Source organism: Schistocerca nitens, chromosome 5, assembly GCF_023898315.1.
Source record: "Schistocerca nitens isolate TAMUIC-IGC-003100 chromosome 5, iqSchNite1.1, whole genome shotgun sequence".
Classification (NCBI taxonomy): domain Eukaryota; kingdom Metazoa; phylum Arthropoda; class Insecta; order Orthoptera; family Acrididae; genus Schistocerca; species Schistocerca nitens.
In genome coordinates, this window is record NC_064618.1 from 225,152,098 (window position 1) to 225,169,977 (window position 17,880).

At 41.0% G+C, this 17,880-nt stretch overlaps 1 protein-coding gene across 1 annotated transcript in view; it reads left to right on the plus strand.

The window, feature by feature from the left end:
• Nucleotides 1-17,880, plus strand: part of LOC126259385 (small G protein signaling modulator 3 homolog) — a 176,824-nt gene that overhangs the window by 57,392 nt on the left and 101,552 nt on the right. Inside the window, exons 8-9 of the mRNA XM_049956136.1 lie at nt 8,783-8,877; nt 8,960-9,105. Coding sequence (XP_049812093.1) covers nt 8,783-8,877; nt 8,960-9,105 — 241 coding nt within the window. The remainder of the gene's footprint in view (nt 1-8,782; nt 8,878-8,959; nt 9,106-17,880) is intronic.

A 17,880-nucleotide genomic window follows, 5' to 3' on the forward strand; every position in this document is an offset into this window, starting at 1 on the left:
GATTCCAATATTACCGTTTGTTGCGCAAAAATCTTATAACATATCAGAAATGTGCTTAAAAAATGATCTTGTTAGTGAACTACAGAATACGACTAGACATCCAAAACATGGTAATCTTTATATACATTACTGCACGCAAAGAAATAAAACTTAAAAATGACCAAACCTTGCAACCGATAACTATATTACACGAAAGTCACTCCAGCTACAGTAGCTCCAAATAACACTCAATAAAATCGATACACGAGGAGTGACAGAAATAAGAGAAGTGTAGCAGAAACATCGAAAAGGATAACATAAAAGTGGCTACATAAAAAGAAACTTACCGCATATAACTTTCAAAGGAGTCAAAGATCGAGGCTGACAAGAATGAAATAAGGACATAACAAGAAATAATCTAATGAAAAAAAATAAGAAACACAAACTGCCAGGTACGAATGAGGTACCAACCAAATCAGTTCTTCCCTACCACCCGCACTCAATCAGATGCAAAATTTTGAAATACTAAAAAAATGAAACCACGAGTCAATAACATAAACCTCCGGCAAAGACACAGCAATACCCCTCGGCCCACCACAGTAACGAGAAAATACACTCCTGGAAATTGAAATAAGAACACCGTGAATTCATTGTCCCAGGAAGGGGAAACTTTATTGACACATTCCTGGGGTCAGATACATCACATGATCACACTGACAGAACCACAGGCACATAGACACAGGCAACAGAGCATGCACAATGTCGGCACTAGTACAGTGTATATCCACCTTTCGCAGCAATGCAGGCTGCTATTCTCCCATGGAGACGATCGTAGAGATGCTGGATGTAGTCCTGTGGAACGGCTTGCCATGCCATTTCCACCTAGCGCCTCAGTTGGACCAGCGTTCGTGCTGGACGTGCAGACCGCGTGAGACGACGCTTCATCCAGTCCCAAACATGCTCAATGGGGGACAGATCCGGAGATCTTGCTGGCCAGGGTAGTTGACTTACACCTTCTAGAGCACGTTGGGTGGCACGGGATACATGCGGACGTGCATTGTCCTGTTGGAACAGCAAGTTCCCTTGCCGGTCTAGGAATGGTAGAACGATGGGTTCGATGACGGTTTGGATGTACCGTGCACTATTCAGTGTCCCCTCGACAATCACCAGTGGTGTACGGCCAGTGTAGGAGATCGCTCCCCACACCATGATGCCGGGTGTTGGCCCTGTGTGCCTCGGTCGTATGCAGTCCTGATTGTGGCGCTCACCTGCACGGCGCCAAACACGCATACGACCATCATCGGCACCAAGGCAGAAGCGACTCTCATCGCTGAAGACGACACGTCTCCATTCGTCCCTCCATTCACGCCTGTCGCGACACCACTGGAGGCGGGCTGCACGATGTTGGGGCGTGAGCGGAAGACGGCCTAACGGTGTGCGGGACCATAGCCCAGCTTCATGGAGACGGTTGCGAATGGTCCTCGCCGATACCCCAGGAGCAACAGTGTCCCTAATTTGCTGGGAAGTGGCGGTGCGGTTCCCTACGGCACTGCGTAGGATTCTACGGTCTTGGCGTGCATCCGTGCGTCGCTGCGGTCCGGTCCCAGGTCGACGGGCACGTGCACCTTCCGCTGACCACTGGCGACAACATCGATGTACTGTGGAGACCTCACACCCCACGTGTTGAGCAATTCGGCGGTACGTCCACCCGGCCTCCCGCATGCCCACTCGCTCAAAGTCCGTCAACTGCACATACGGTTCACGTCCACGCTGTCGCGGCATGCTACCAGTGTTAAAGACTGCGATGGAGCTCCGTATGCCATGGCAAACTGGCTGACACTGACGGCGGCGGTGCACAAATGCTGCGCAGCTAGCGCCATTCGACGGCCAACACCGCGGTTCCTGGTGTGTCCGCTGTGCCATGCGTGTGATCATTGCTTGTACAGCCCTCTCGCAGTGTCCGGAGCAAGTATGGTGGGTCTGACACACCGGTGTCAATGTGTTCTTTTTTCCATTTCCAGGAGTGTATTAAAACGACAGAGAAACCTCCCTCCAGAGAAACGAAAGAAGTAGCACTGACACAATTCAGTATCATAAAACATAAAACAAGATAAAAGTTTCAGATCCACCAACACCTAACTAACAAAACGAGGCTTGTACATTTTGCTGGCTACTTTCATGAATGCAAGAAATAAACAATGACATTAAGAATACTCTTGCTCCAATAATATTCATCTAAATGGCCTTGCAACACAGAAATCCTTCTCTTTCCTCGCCCGACAACAGATTTTACAGCCCCCCAATACCCCTCGACAATATTAGTACATGCCCCCGTCTTATAATCTTTAAACTGAATATTGTGATTCACGACCAAATGATGATAACCCCTTTCACCCAACTCCTTGTATGAAGCAAACCCATCCGACATGATTACAGAACCTTCTGCCACATATTCTTCTATTAAAGATGTCAAGACTTTCATTGTCCAATTTGGTACAACCCTAAATACATCATTAGCACAATTTCCTTCCGAAACTACTACTCCAAAAACCCAAAGCCCAACAACCTCGTGTCCCCTTTCGTACTCTCTCTTTCCAAAATGTGACTCATCTACTTAAACTAAAAAGCCTGCCCCCCCCCCTCCCCCCCCCTCCCCCCCCCCTATACTTTATAAATTCCCCGCAGACTTCTCTACAAAACGAGATCCAGTAGACTACAGTGCCACAGGAAACCCCTGCTTCGTGCGTGACAGATCTGCAAGAAAATTCATAGCAAAAACAGTAGCTTAGCATGACAATTACTTCTAAATTTAGTCACGATCTTTCGAACCACGTCCCCCTGCGTATGTATCTCCTTATGTTATCTTTTCTGCACCTCCACATGAATTCGTCGGAAGTTCGTGATGACGCAACCTTCGTCAAAACCATATAATTTCCACAGACACTGCACTTGTAAAATTCAGCAATGATGCCCAGTGATTGCAAAAATTTTATAGTTGATTTATGGTCACTCATTTTCGGAAGCAGAATTTTGTAATAAAAACAACTGAGTCATCCAGAACGAACAGTGTCAGAAATCAAAACCTTAAAATCATGACTACTTTCATTAACCAAATATGCCGAAAACAAATTAAGAGATGAAAACAAAACGATCTACATCGAATTTTTAATATACACGAGTAACGAGGAAATCCAGAGAAATCATTTAACATTCATAGACAGCAATCTGTGGCACAAACAAAGTAACATCACACATTACGTCATTGGTCAAAACCGACAGGTGGTATCGGACACTAGAATTGACCCAATAGAACAATCACAACAGAATGTGCTCCATGATAAACCTTCATATGTATAATAGTTTTAACCCTTTAAATGTCATTTCTACTCACTTTACCAGAATACACAGTTATGTACGCTTGTTGATTTATATATCAAGCTAGTACAGGATTGTACATCTATGCAAGCTTGTTCATTTATATGTAAAGCTAGTACAGGACTTTCCTAATAACCAAATGTTCCCCTTTTTCAAATTCTTACCTATAACATAACAGAATTTCGCGTACCCTGCGAAGTCCCCTACTCTCCCCCTCCCCAACTGACAATGCATCAGATTGCAAGAGCCAAGTCAGGACGTGACACATGGCTGTCTTAGCCTTACATGCCCTATTTGATTGCAACACGCTCACCCGGAGCATTTGAGCTTAGGCATGCTATGCGTTGACAGTGTGCTTAAGCAACTGTAGCAATCAAAACCCACAGTTAGCAAGCCTCTGCTAATTGACTTTCTGTACACTTGGGACATGTCACTTTTGGATGGTTTAGATTTACATAATATTCTGTCTCTTCCTGTCCAGATTTTGTCAGCATGCTATTGTGGTGACAGGATTCCTGTCATAATTTTTCTATGATATCCTCTGTGGGGAATTTCTAGTTATGTCACAGTAAATGTATCTTATTTAGAAAGTACTGACTTTCATCTTGCCTTAATTTTCCATCCTGTAAGTATAAATGTACTATCTGCCTATAATTTTGTGTTCAAAAAAATAATTAATAGCAATCTAAATGCATGAGTGTGAACTTAAAGGAATAGACAGATTTACGAAAATTTTATTCTGTATTTGAAAGTGACTACTTATGTGCATTGACTTTACTTTGTAATGTTCTTCATATACTGTCAACTATGCTGGTAAACAAAGCCCAGCATCTGACATCCAAGAATTACTCCTTTCAGGGTCTTTGTAGACCCTCTGTGATTTGCAATAGTTAGCAGCTGACAACTTCCCTCAACATTTTGCACTACATGTTAGTTAAACTAAAGATAGTTTCTAGGTTTGGATGCATTGTAAGAGTAGGTAACATAAAATCAGTGATTTAGCCCCAACAGTTGGCTATCACATTATGATGAGCTAGGATATACCAACTATTTGTGAACTAACCTGTTGTTAACTCTTCATTTGGATAGTTTGTATGTCTGTTAATGCAAATTTTCTGTTTGTTAGACTTAATGTATCATAAACGCAGACTGTATAAATCTTGATGTCACCTTTTATCTCCCAGCTAATAATTTGTCTACCTAAAAAATCATTTATAGCAGTTCCTTTATCTGCTACTAACTTAAGCTTAACTATCTTTATAAGTCAAATAGGAGTAAAATTCCTCTTTTCTTGTAGTTATACAAATATTACTCTGTCAAATTACTCAAATAATTTGTGTTTGTTTGTGATTCTAGTTTCTAATTGCATTATTTTGTAAACCCTTTTGATGCATTTAAAATATTGTGTAGTGGCTTAAAATTGATTTTTCGTCTTAGTCTGTGAAGCTTGAAATTTTCTGGAACAATTTCAGATCCAAACGTTGCTCATTTTCCACAGCCTCTAACATACAATGAGGTTCCTGTGGCTTCTTAAGATAGCATAACGCTTGCCAAACAATCTAATCAACAGTTCACTTATCAGCCATCTTCTCACATTTGCTCATTTGTATTACAACTGTTAACAGAAATTGTTCTATTTAGTGCAGGTCAGTGTTATAGCACTACTTTTTGCATGAATTTCATAGATACACAGCTACATAGGAGAGAGATTTTACACAAATTTCAGTAGAAACATTTCACTTCTGCAAAATGTTTATTGCTAAATATAAAAATTAAAGGATTCCATTTACCAGTTTTAAATATGAAACTGAACAAATGAAACTGGTTTGCTAAGAATGTCTGCTGCTTGCTCATTACCACTTGGTATGTGCTAGAAGGCTAAACAGCTTTGAGATTTCTCACAGGTGTAGTGCAAGGCCAGGAACACTAAAGTGGTCACATTTCCTCAAAGAATTTGAATAGCTTCTCTTGCCCCCCTTCAGAGGGAGTCACATATTCACTCGATTGTTAGCAGTGTTACACATTTGCCACTTAACTGCCCAGGTGATTGCTCCACCACAAAAATTTTGCAACCACTCTGCTAATACTGGAAAGTTGCTGGATCAGTGGCATAATCACCACCAGTACATGTAAAAAAGTGTTCTGTTTGCATACATTATTCCGACTGACTCTGTGCCTTTGATATACTTCTTACAAAAGACCAGTGATTTTTATTGAGGATTCTCAGAAAATTTTGACACATAGCTCACTGTGAACGCTATATTTGGACTTGTACTAGCTGCTAAATAAAAGGGACAAAAAAATCTTCTTAGTATGGAGCATTTGTTGATTTATCATGTGTCACCTCATGCTGTGGATATTGCTAGCCTGGAATTGACAAAGGATTTGCCTCTGTCATGTTAAACAATCAAAGCCTGTCTTTAGTTTAGCTTTCTGGATTAATTTCTACTGATTTATTTCATTATAATTGGTACCTTCTTGTTGATGATATAAGACTAGTTCACAGATAACTAAATTTTACTGTCAGCTTCACACTTAATTCTATAGACTGTGGTTTGTAATCGGCTTACAGTCTAGTGACAGAGGTTCCAAAATCCACATAGCATTTTTTTTCCTCTGATGAAATCATTTCTTTCTCCATTGTTTTCTCCAGTGTTCATGGCCAATGGACTGAACAGACTCTGTTTAATTAGTAGAGTCATTTATTTCCACCAGCAGTACATCAATAAGATATGGTTTCTTCAGTTGTTGCTTATTTCTAAATTCTCTTGCTTCTGCAAGTTCTTTAAACATTCTTGCATCATCTTTGTGAAGACACTGCAATTCTTCATTGTCCATTTCACTAGGGGCTAGTGCTATTAACAATAGTTTTTGTTTGGGATCCCATTTCTGTCACTTTTACTTCGGAATATGAACAAACCAGTGTCCCAAATACGTGAAGCTTATTTAACGTTCTTTTCTATGAATACCTCATAAGGTGTTCTTCCATTCACACAGATTGTACTAGATCTGTTTAACACACAAACAGCAGAGTTTACTGCTTCTGCCCACAAAATCATCGATAAACCCTGAGCTAGTAACACGATGGGAGCTATTTCCACAAGTTCTGTTTATACACTTGGCACATCTGTTCTGCTCTGGAGTGTAAGGGTATGTGAAGAGTTAAATGCCATTCACTTTCATCAAATCTTCCACTTCAATACTGTCAGTTTCCCATCTCCTGTTACACTGAAATGCTTCTGGTGGCTGTCCCTAAAAATGCTTCATGCTGCTCAGCATTTCCAAAATCTCTGCAGACTCTGACTTCTGCTTAAAATATATGTATTTTGTGTATTCTTGAAAAAATCACTGGTAAAGCACAGAAAATATTCAGCTCATCGCAATGATTTACACTCCCCCAATCTACACTAGTTGGCATGAATCGCTTCTCCGGATTGTGTAACGTGCTGCTGTGACTGAAAACAGCTCAGATCTCAGATGCTGCTTCCCCTGGACACACGCCTCACAGAATTCTTCACCAATGTCTTCAACAATTCTTGAAGTAATGTGGTGTAAATATACTTGTTCTGATTACCCAAGTGCTCATGCCAAATTTGCAGAGATCCTATCAATGCAAGATTTACCTTGGGGAATACAAGGATACATTGGTTTTGTCACTGAAATAAACATCCTCAGCAGATTGCCAGTGCATACACCACGCTCTTCTATGATGCCATTGTTGAAGAACTCACACTAAACTTCAGATAAAAACTGATCCTTTGTTTACAGCAGATAACACAGAAAAGATTCATTCAGCCTTCTGAATTAGGCAATATAAATTCTATTCCTCATTGATAAAAACTTCCAAATATAGTTTCTTTTCCTAGTGCTAGCATAGTTGAATTGTTACCCATAAATAACTGCAGTAGTTTTGAAAAATCAGTAAGCAATGTGTATCACTCAATTTTCTTAGCTACATGGTCTGTCGCTCCTGTCACCAGTCCACGAGTCTTTATAAAAGTCTATTCTTTATACTTCAGCAATGAAAGCTTGGTAAGGCAGTTACCTTTTATTGGAACACTTAAACATGTTTTGTTAGCATGGCCAGACCATAGCATAATGAAAACATTTTAGCTTCATTTTGTTTGGTAACTTGTTGTGTTTCATGAAGTAACATTCCTGCCAGTAGCGTGTTTGCATTTCTGATTTAACATTTGCTTTGATAGCCAACAATTAAATTCTCATCTCAGTTCTCCTCTCAATAAGCAACGCAAATTTCATCAAATTTTTTCATGTCCATTAAATTGTTTAGTGTCTGTGGATCCTCAAAATTTTTCCACTACGACTACTGTAGACTTTGACAACTGCCAGTGTCAAGTAATTTCACCACCAGGGGCTGATTAATTCAGTTCCACGTCTAGTTACTGCATGCGAAGCACCATGTGCTTAAAAAAAAAAAGTGACATCTTACCATGCCATTGCTTGAGCTCAAATAAAAATTGGAAAATTCTGACTGAACTCAATGTGCAGCTTGCTTTGTTTTCTGCTCAAACACATGGCATGTAGCTTGTTCCATGTATCTCAAGCAGTCTCACATGCAACCAACATCAATGTGACTTTTGCTTAAACAGTTCTAATGATCATCTTGTTTAGTGCATTATCAGCTTTCTCATGGTTTTTTTACCTGTTTGTACTGCTGTCGTTTCCTCTGGCAACTGCTGGTTTTTGCATGTTGCCCCCTACGTACCTTGTATGTGCGTTCTGGTAACATAATAAGTTTCTTACTGCAGACTTCCATATGGTCCAGTGGTTAGCCTCACATAGTTCCAGTGTTTAGCCCCACAGTTTCTCAATAACAGGGAAATCAGTAGATGTCCTGTAAAATAGTCCAGCATGACAGCTGCAAAAATTTCACACTAGAACATGCCAGAAAACAGTATGAACCATGTGGATTGAACAACTCGTGCAAACTCCTTCTGGCATTTCCAGATGAAAAATCATAGTACTCAACTTCTTTCTTTGAAAGAAAAGTAGACTGCTTTGTAACCTATTTTAGAAATTCAAAGAAAAGATCACAATATGCTCTAACTCAGCACATGGGCAACATAATCCTCAGAACTTGTATTTGGAACAAGACATTGCATAAACGGCAGATCTGCAACTACATAGCAGACAGGTGTCACTTAAATGTCAATATAAATATTTCACTTAAATATATAAACAACATAAATTGAGACTTCTTCTTAAAATTAAACAAATAGTAGTGAAAAGTTCTTAATCTTATGGAATCATAACACACCGTATGATGCTCCCACAACATTTACACCAGAGTGTTTGTTTTTGTTCAGTGTTTCCTTTACTAACATTGTAAATATGAAATTATGTATATTCCTCTGTTTCGCATGGAGTTTGCTTCGAAGGGTTATCAAATTTGTTGTTTTTGTTTCAGAATCTGATTTCAAGTTGCTGCAAAACTCGGCACAGGTCTTTAACCTTTTGTCAGATATTCCTTCGGGTGTCGATGATGTTGACAAGCTTCTAGAGGTAACGTAGCTTTAAAATTATTCTTAGAATTGCTCTGATATACTTCATGGTTGTTAAGCTTAAGTAGTGTCTCCTGTTTTAGGTATCTTTTAAAGTTGCTGGTTCTCTGAATGATGTGGTAATAGAAACACACAGACGACGACATCTGGCGTATTTGATGGCTGATAGTGGTGCTTTGGTAGGAAATCCAGAATCTGCTTCAAATCTTCCTAAACAGCATCTCAGCAGGTTTGCTAGATTCATTAACCGAATTATCAGGAGGCTGTTCTTTTATAATTTATGAACTATTTATGATGTTACAATGGCTGATGTTTTATTTCTTCTACATGTGCAGTTTATTAAAAACTGTAATGAAACACTTCATAAATTATGTAATTTAGAAAATTTGAAACAACTGTCAGGCTGAGGTTAATTTGCATGTGATGAAATATGGCGTTGGCAGACAGTTCCGACAATATATTGTGGAGCAATGTAAGATTTTAAGTAAAACCTAATTAGCTAGTAATTTTGGTTGAAACCAACTAGAAATTGTCAGGTATGTTGCATTCACCAGTGCGGAAAATTTTGTGGGGGGTGGAAGGGGGAGGAGGTGTGCAGAAGAGATAGCTACTTCAAGTAAATTCTTTGTGGTTAATGGGCAGAGTTATTAACTTCAAGTATCTTCTTTGCATCAAATAACCATTCAGAATTTTTCCCAGTAAATTATGCTTCACTTAATCACCAAAAGGAATGGTTCAAAACTGGTTAATTGTTAAAAGAATATCAAATGAAATTGAGGTTTGAAGAACTGAATACATTTTAAGACACATTCGTCATTTTTGAGTGCCAGACATGTCATTCGACTTACATCATAATGTAACATCCTTCACATCTCGTAAGTGGCTGTATGAAATAGTCCTGTAACCTTAACTCTGGGTCGTGCATTAATATATATAGTGTGCCCCACCTAATGTGAACAGTGTGAAACTGCAGTGAAGTGGAGAGTTCTTTCATACTGTCAGAAATATAAACACCTTGTTGGAATATGTGCAGAAGGTCAAAGGGTCTCAGCAGTTTCTTGTGTAAACTTGAAGTCAAATTCTGCAAGCAAGAAACTGCCATTAGAACTAAGATTATACATGAAAACAGATCCCTTATGAAAAAGCCATAAAAGAAATTTAAGAATTAAAACACTGATAGCTGAATGACAGCTGATGAATTTGTTAAAGGTGAAAGTATAAACTTGTTGTATAGCAAGCTTAGAAACAGATTTAAATGTTTAAAGATTGATTCAAACAAGTGATATAATTAGGCCATATTTTGATGACAACATCAGTAGGGAGATGGACAGATTTAAGTAAGTGATGCCAGAAATGAGAAAGCAGACAAACTTTGATATCAAAGTGATAGAAGCCTGCACAGCATCTGGATTGAGAATGATTACTGTTTGTTAGACAAACAAAATTGTTCTAGTACCATTGACATCATACCACAATTGACGTAAGAGTGGAAATTTATGAAATAAAACTGAAATTTTAATTTATTTCCATTAAAATTTACATTTTACACTTTGTATGAAATGTAAAAAGTTCCTAGCAAATTTAATAACATCAATGACAAATTGTAAAATCACTATTACTTAAGACATTAGTCATGCTTCTGTGTGAATATCTCACACTAATGCCTTTGTGTACAGCGTTCTACCTTGGAAATGATCATTCAAATAGGTGTTACATCAAATTTTGAGTGACTCGGGAAGCAGTGCTTGCAGAAGGGATGTCATTATTCATATGAAATTACTTAATTCAACCCACCCCTCACCTAGAAGTGTCGTGCTTCAATTTCATCGTTTAAGGTGTCATTGTGAGGACTGAATGTCAGCACTTGACACATAGTCAGGTCTTCTGTTTTAAATACTAATTATGTACAAGAATGTTTTCAAGTTTGTAGTTGGGTATCTGTGATACTGTTTGTGAATGTACCAATTTTTATAGTTTTATTTTTTAGTTTACAAATGCTTAAATCTTACTGAAAGACTTGTTTTCATAAAAATGCATGTTTCTTTGTTTTTTATTGAAGACCAGTGTTGAAACAGGAGAAAAGTTCTATATTTATTTACTTCACTCACTTATTTCATATAAGTGCGTGTGTGTGCATGTTTTTCCCGCTCTCCACCTAAAAAATCTCAAACCCAGAATGCATGTTTGTCTCAAATGTAGCATATCTTATTTATGAGTTTGAGGAGTGTTTCTTCAACTCGGTTACTGCTCAATTGTTCAAAATTTTGATTTATGACTTTCAAATCAAGCTTGTGCCATGCAAGACCTGTTTAAATGGATTTGTCAGAAGCCAATATTTGCTGTTACACGGCGTTAAAAACTAAATTTTTGCAAAATTTACGTTTGCTCTTGGACACTTAAAGCAAAAGTCGATAAATGCAAACTGGGCTTCACTTCTGAGAGACCTGAAGGGAGAATGATAATGTAGGATATCAGTGTCAATTATGTGAGTTTCCTACAAAGAAAAAGAAGACATAAACTGTAGGTAAACACTTGCTACCAGAACCAACAAGGTAAATAAATTAGTGGTTTAAACAATAACATGAACTCTTGATTATTGCTCAGTTTCAGCCAGCTTTGTCACAGAGAAGGAACATAAAAAAGCAAAAAGAAAGAATACGGTTTCGAAAAAGTGCAGCATAAGGAAAAAGATGCCCAGACAGTGCCTGTGCCGCAAAATTTTGAGAAACATCAGACATGTCCAAAGATGCTCTTAAAAGGAACAAGATTTCGAGGAAAATTTAAATTAAATATCAATAAACCAGGATGTGCAAAGTTCATGCAAAAATGTTGTATACAGTAATGGAGGAACATGTAAATGTGGTAGAGCTCTGATGTACACCTACATAAATACTCCACAATTCACCCTACGTTGTGTGGCAGGGGGTGTACCCAGTATCAGTCAATTCCTTACCTGTTCCACTCGGAAATAGAATAAGAGGGAAAAATGGCTGGCTGTATGCCTCCATATGAGCCCTCACTTCGTGTATCTTATCTTCGTGGCCCTTGCATGCAATGTAGGTTGGAGGTAACATAATCATTCTTCAGTCAGCTTCAGATGGTAGTTCCCTAAATTTTCTCAATAGTGCCCCTCAGAAAAAGAATGTCACCTTCCTTCCAGGGATTCTCATTGGAGTTCACAAAGCATCTCTGTAATACTTGGGTTTTGTTCGAACCTACTAATAACAAATTTAGCAGCCTGCTTCTAAATAGCTTCATTGTCTTCCTTTAATCTGACGAGGTACGGATCTCAAACACTCAAGCAGTACTAAAGATTAGGTCGCACTAGCATCCTATATGGGGTCTCCTTTACAAATGAACCAACTGTTCTAGAACTCTCCCAATAAACCAAATTTGATCATTCGTGTTTCCCATGACAATCCTCATACGCTTGTTCCATTTCATATTGCTTTACGGTGTTAGGCCCAGATAGCTAACTGACATGACTGTGTAAAGTAGTGCATTACTAATTCTATGTCCGAAGATTACTTATTTGTTTCTTCTGCTCGTCCACATTGGCTTAAATTTGTCTACATTTAGACCTAGCCATCATCCATCACACCAACTAGAAATGTTGTCAGAGTCATCTTGTATCTTCCTACAGTCACGCAACTACAGATTGCTGCTCGTCATGTCTGCCAAATCATTTTATATATATATATATATATATATATATATATATATATATATATATATATATATATATATATATATAAAAAGATGTGACTTACCAAACGAAAGCGCTGGCAGGTTGACAGACACACAAAAAGCAAAAAGAAAGAATACCGTTTCGAAAAAGTGCAGCATAAGGAAAAAGATGCCCAGACAGTGCCTGTGCTGCAAAATTTTGAGAAACATCAGACATGTCCAAAGATGCTCTTTCCTGATGAGGCAACAGTTTGTTGCGAAAGCTTGAATTTTGTGTGTTTGTTTGTGTGTCTGTCGACCTGCCAGCACTTTCATTTGGTAAGTCACATCTTTGTTTTTAGATATATTTTTCCTATGTGGAATGTTTCCCTCTATTATAATTGGCATTTTTGGTCCCCTTGGGGTTTGACCTCCATTTCCAAAATTTTCCGTCCAGTGTGAGTCATTCAGGGATGAACTCCCTACCTAGCTTCCATGGTGCAGGTTTCTCTCCCCCTCCCCTCCCCTTTCCCGTTGCACACACCCCCCTCCTAGGTCACCAGCACGGTAGCCAGTCTGTGTGGTGGGGCTGATAAGTACCCACTTGGCTGATCCCTCTGAAACCACAGGGTTCACACTGCTAGTACCTGAACTGTTAATGCCTCGTGTATGCCCAGGAGTCGTTGCTCATCACTTTGGGGCACCAGAACTCCCGGCAATGGCCGCTGTGCCAGACGGCCCTTGCTAAGAGTGGTAGCAGACGTGACACTCCTTTCTGATCCTTTGGCCTTCCCCTGCTTTCGGAGTATGGATGTAGATGCAGATGTGAGAGAATGGAGGATTCAAGAGTACAAAATCTTAGATTGGCTCACCTACACTGAGGCTCGTCAAGTCAAGCTTGCCGGCTTGGTTTGAAACCTTTCCCTCGGTACCTGGTTTGTACCAGGATGGATGGTGGAAGTTTTTCCACGACCAAGCCTTTGTTTCTCGTGGAGACGATTGATGATGAGTAGGGCGAACTGGAATCGATGAGTAAAATGCAGTCCAGTGCTTTGCTCATAAAGACATTTTCTGCTGCCCAATCTGACACACTGCGTGCTTGTGACCGTCTCAGTGACGTCCCAGTCTCCGTCATGGCCCACCAATCTTTGAACTCAGTACATGGCATTATTTTCCACAGAGATCTTCTTCTCCAAACTGACGAGGAGCTCCATGCTAACCTCGAGCGGCAAGGGGTTTGTTTAATCCGCCATGTGCAGCGAGGCCCTCCCAACAACCGCACTGCTATGGGTGCCGTTATCCTGGCCTTCGAGGGGGATGTCCTCCCAGAGAAGTCAAGGTAATGGTGTATCGGTGTGATGTAAAACCGTATATTGCACCACCGATGAGATGCTTTAAATGCTTATGGTTTGGACACATGTCTTTCCGCTGCACCACTGAACTCCTCTGCAGTGACTGTGGGCACCCCCTCCATGAGGAGAGTGCCTGTGGTCCCCCACCAGTGTGTGTAAATTGTCATGGACAGCATTCTCCACGCTCGCCTGTGTGCCCAGTGTTGCTATTCACAATATACATAAATGACCTTGTGGATGACATCGGAAGTTCACTGAGGCTTTTTGCGGATGATGCTGTGGTATATCGAGAGGTTGTAACAATGGAAAATTGTACTGGAATGCAGGAGGATTTGCAGCAAATTGACACATGGTGCAGGGAATGGCAATTGAATCTCAATGTAGAAAAGTGTAATGTGCTGCGAATACATAGAAAGAAAGATCCCTTATCATTTAGCTACAATATAGCAGGTCAGCAACTGGAAGCAGTTAATGCCATAAATTATCTGGGAGTACGCATTAGAAGTGATTTAAAATGGAATAATCATATGAAGTTGATCGTCGGTAAAGCAGATGCCAGACTGAGATTCATTGGAAGAATCCTAAGGAAATGCAATCCGAAAACAAAGGAAGTAGGTTACAGTATGCTTGTTCGCCCGCTGCTTGAATACTGTTCAGCAGTGTGGGATCCATACCAGATAGGGTTGATAGAAGAGATAGAGAAGATCCAACGGAGAGCAGCTCGCTTTGTTACAGGATCATATAGAAATCGCGAAAGCGTTACGGAGATGATAGACGAAGACTATGCAGGAGAGATGCTCAGTAGCTCGGTACGGGCTTTTGTTAAAGTTTCGAAAACATACCTTCACCGAAGAGTCAAGCCGTATATTGCTCCCTCCTACTTATATCTCACGAAGAGACCATGAGGATAAAATCAGAGATTAGAGCCCACACAGAGGCATACCAACAATCCTTCTTTCCACGAACAATAAGAGACTGGATTATAAGGGAGAACCGATAGAGGTACTCAAGGTACCCTCCGCCACACACCGTCAGGTGGCTTGCGGAGTATGGATGTAGATGTAGATGTGAGAGAAAGGAGGATTCAAGAGTACAAAACCTTAGATTGGCTCGCCTACACTGAGGCTAGTCAAAAGTATGACCGGCTCCATCCCATGTCTGTCTTCTACTTTTGCTTCTGTTATGTCCATTCTGCAAGCTCCTTGAATGCATGGTGAGTCGGCGGCTGTTTTGGATCCTTGAATCCCGCAACCTTTTGTCATTGACTCAGTGGTTTTCGCTGTGGTCGCTCTATGGTGGATCACTTGGCTTGGTGCACCTGGAGTCTGCTATCCAGTCGGCTTTTGCCCATCGGCAACACCTCCTTGCAGTCTTCTTCGATCTGCATAAACCCTATGACACCACGTGGCCCCACCACATCCTCACCACCCTTCGCGAATGGGGCCTTTGTGGCGCTCTGCCCAGTTTTATCCATAACTTCCTTTCGTGTCGCTCTTTTCAGGTCCAAGTTGGCTGCTGCTACAGCACTCCCCATTGGCAAGAAAATGGGGTTCCACAGGGTTCTGTACCGAACGTCCCTCTCTTTCTCATAGCCATTAATGGTCTGGTGAGAGTTGTTGGGCCGAGAGTGTCCCCCTCTTTGTATGCCGACGATTTTTGTATCTACCTCGCTTCCTCCGTAATGGGCACTGCAGAACACCATCTACAGGGACAATCTGCTGGGGGCACTCATGAGCTGTCTCCCATGGCTTTCAGTTTTCAGTGGCCAAGATATGTCGTGCATTTCTGCCGTCTCCGTACAGTCCGTCTCCATCTGGAACTGTTCTTCGATAGCCAGCCCCTCGAGGTAATGGACACCCATCGCTTCCTGGGTCTGGCCTTCGATGCCCAGTTGACATGGCTCCCTCATCTTCGCCAACTGAAGAGGACGTGCTGGGCCCATGTCAGTGTTCTTAGATGTCTGTGCAATACCGCCTGGGTTGCAGACCGCTCTGTTCTCCTGTGATAGTATCGAGCATTGGTCCAGTCTCATTTAGACTATGGAAGTCCTTTCTATGGTTCTGCATCGCCTTCGATGCTGCAGATCCTAGACCCTATCCTCCACTGTGGGGTCGAACTTCCAGACTAGCCCCGTACTTAGTCTTCTCGCAGAGGCAGGGATTCCACCACTGCGATTAACAGGATAAGCAAACATCAAGGAAACCAAAGTACCCTTCAAAGCCTCCTGACTGGCGATATTGAAGGCAAAGCTAAGCCAAGGGAGACTAGAATCCCACTTACTGGGAGACTTCACATGAAAGATAATCAGTGCAGATTTAAGGTTATGAGTGACCCTTTGCGCAAAGGACCCCTGCAGATAATATGGAGTGGTAGTTACATGCTTATCACTGCTTTGAAAACAGGAGGTCTTGAAGGGAGCCGAAAGAAAGGCCGGTGCATTATCACCGACGATTTGCTTAGGGGGTCCAAAAACACTAAATATGTTTGTTAAATGTGCAATGGTGGTGACAGCAGTCACACTAAGACTTGGAAGAAGCCAGGTAAACCTCAAAAACGCGTCAATAATAACTAATACATACCGATGGTCTCTTTTGGTACAAGGTAGGGGCCCCACATAATCAATATAGGGTTTGTCCGTGGGGCAGGATTCATGCTCAGAACTAAGGAACCCCTGTTAAAGAGCATTATTCGGTTTGGCCACACGACACAACTGATGCAGAGAAACCATTTCAGATTCTCCTTAATCTTCTGCGAGGTCTTATAAGTTCCTAAATGCCCACCAATCAACGAGTTGTGAAAGCAATGGAAAACTGGGTGTTTGGTAGACAGATCTTAATCTCCTTGGTATGTCCCACCCTTTTACACAAAATGCTTTTCCTGATAATGTATCATCCAGATGCTCGCCCACCAAAAGCTGTTTCTTAATCAGTCCCCAAGTGGGGTCCTGCTCCTGATAGTTGGCAATGTCACTAAACAAATGAGGAATACCGCCTAACACAATACAACTAAGATTGCCTTCCGCAGCTTCTTGGGTGCCCTCACTAGATGGTTGTTCAGTAAACATACGGCTGAGGACCTCCACAAGTGCATTCTCAGTGCCTCTAATGTGCTTAATGCTTAACCTCAAACTGAAATGACGAAACGTGTACTGCCCACCTTGCAATACGGCCAGTTTTATGTGACCTAGCTAGCACTCAGCTTAAGGCTGGATTGTTGGTGTCTAGCTGAAATACTTTATGTTAGAGATAAAACCGGTACTTATCCAGGGTGAACAAGACGGCCAATGCCCCACATTCGTAAACAGAATATTTAAGCTCGGCGCTGGTTAACCGAGACGCATACGCTAATGGCTGCCTTTGACCTTTGAACTCCTGGAGGAGGACTGCCAAAATTCCCTCAAGAGATGCATCGGTTTAGACAGTAAATTTCTTATTAAAATCAGGCACTCTGAGAATGGGAGTATTGGCTATAGCTGCCTTAATATGCTCAAACGCTGCCTCTTGAGCAGGACCCCACTCAAAACGCACCCCTTTTTAGCGCAGTTCATTTAGAGGAGCCGCCAACTGAGCTAAATTAGGGACAAAACGCCTAAAATAATTCGCCATCCCTATGAACTTGGCAATCCCTCGCTTATCAGTGGGCAGCGGAAGAGCTCTCAAGGCCATAGTCCACTCCTGATTGATGTGAATACTCTTGCCTGATACTAGGTGACCTAAGAAGAGTACCTGCTGCCTGGCTAATGTCACCTTATTGGGTTTAACAGTCAAACTGGCCCCCTGCAACCTAGCAAAAACTTGCTGGATCTGTTCTAAATGCTCTTGAAATAAATGACTATAAATTGCCAAATCGCCCAGGTAATTGTAAACACAGACTAATTTAAAGTCTCTAAGAATATTATCCAGCAAATGAGTAAGGACAGCTGCACCAGTAGCCAAACCAAAGGGGACCCTATTAAATTCAAACAAATTCCAATTAGTAAAAAACGC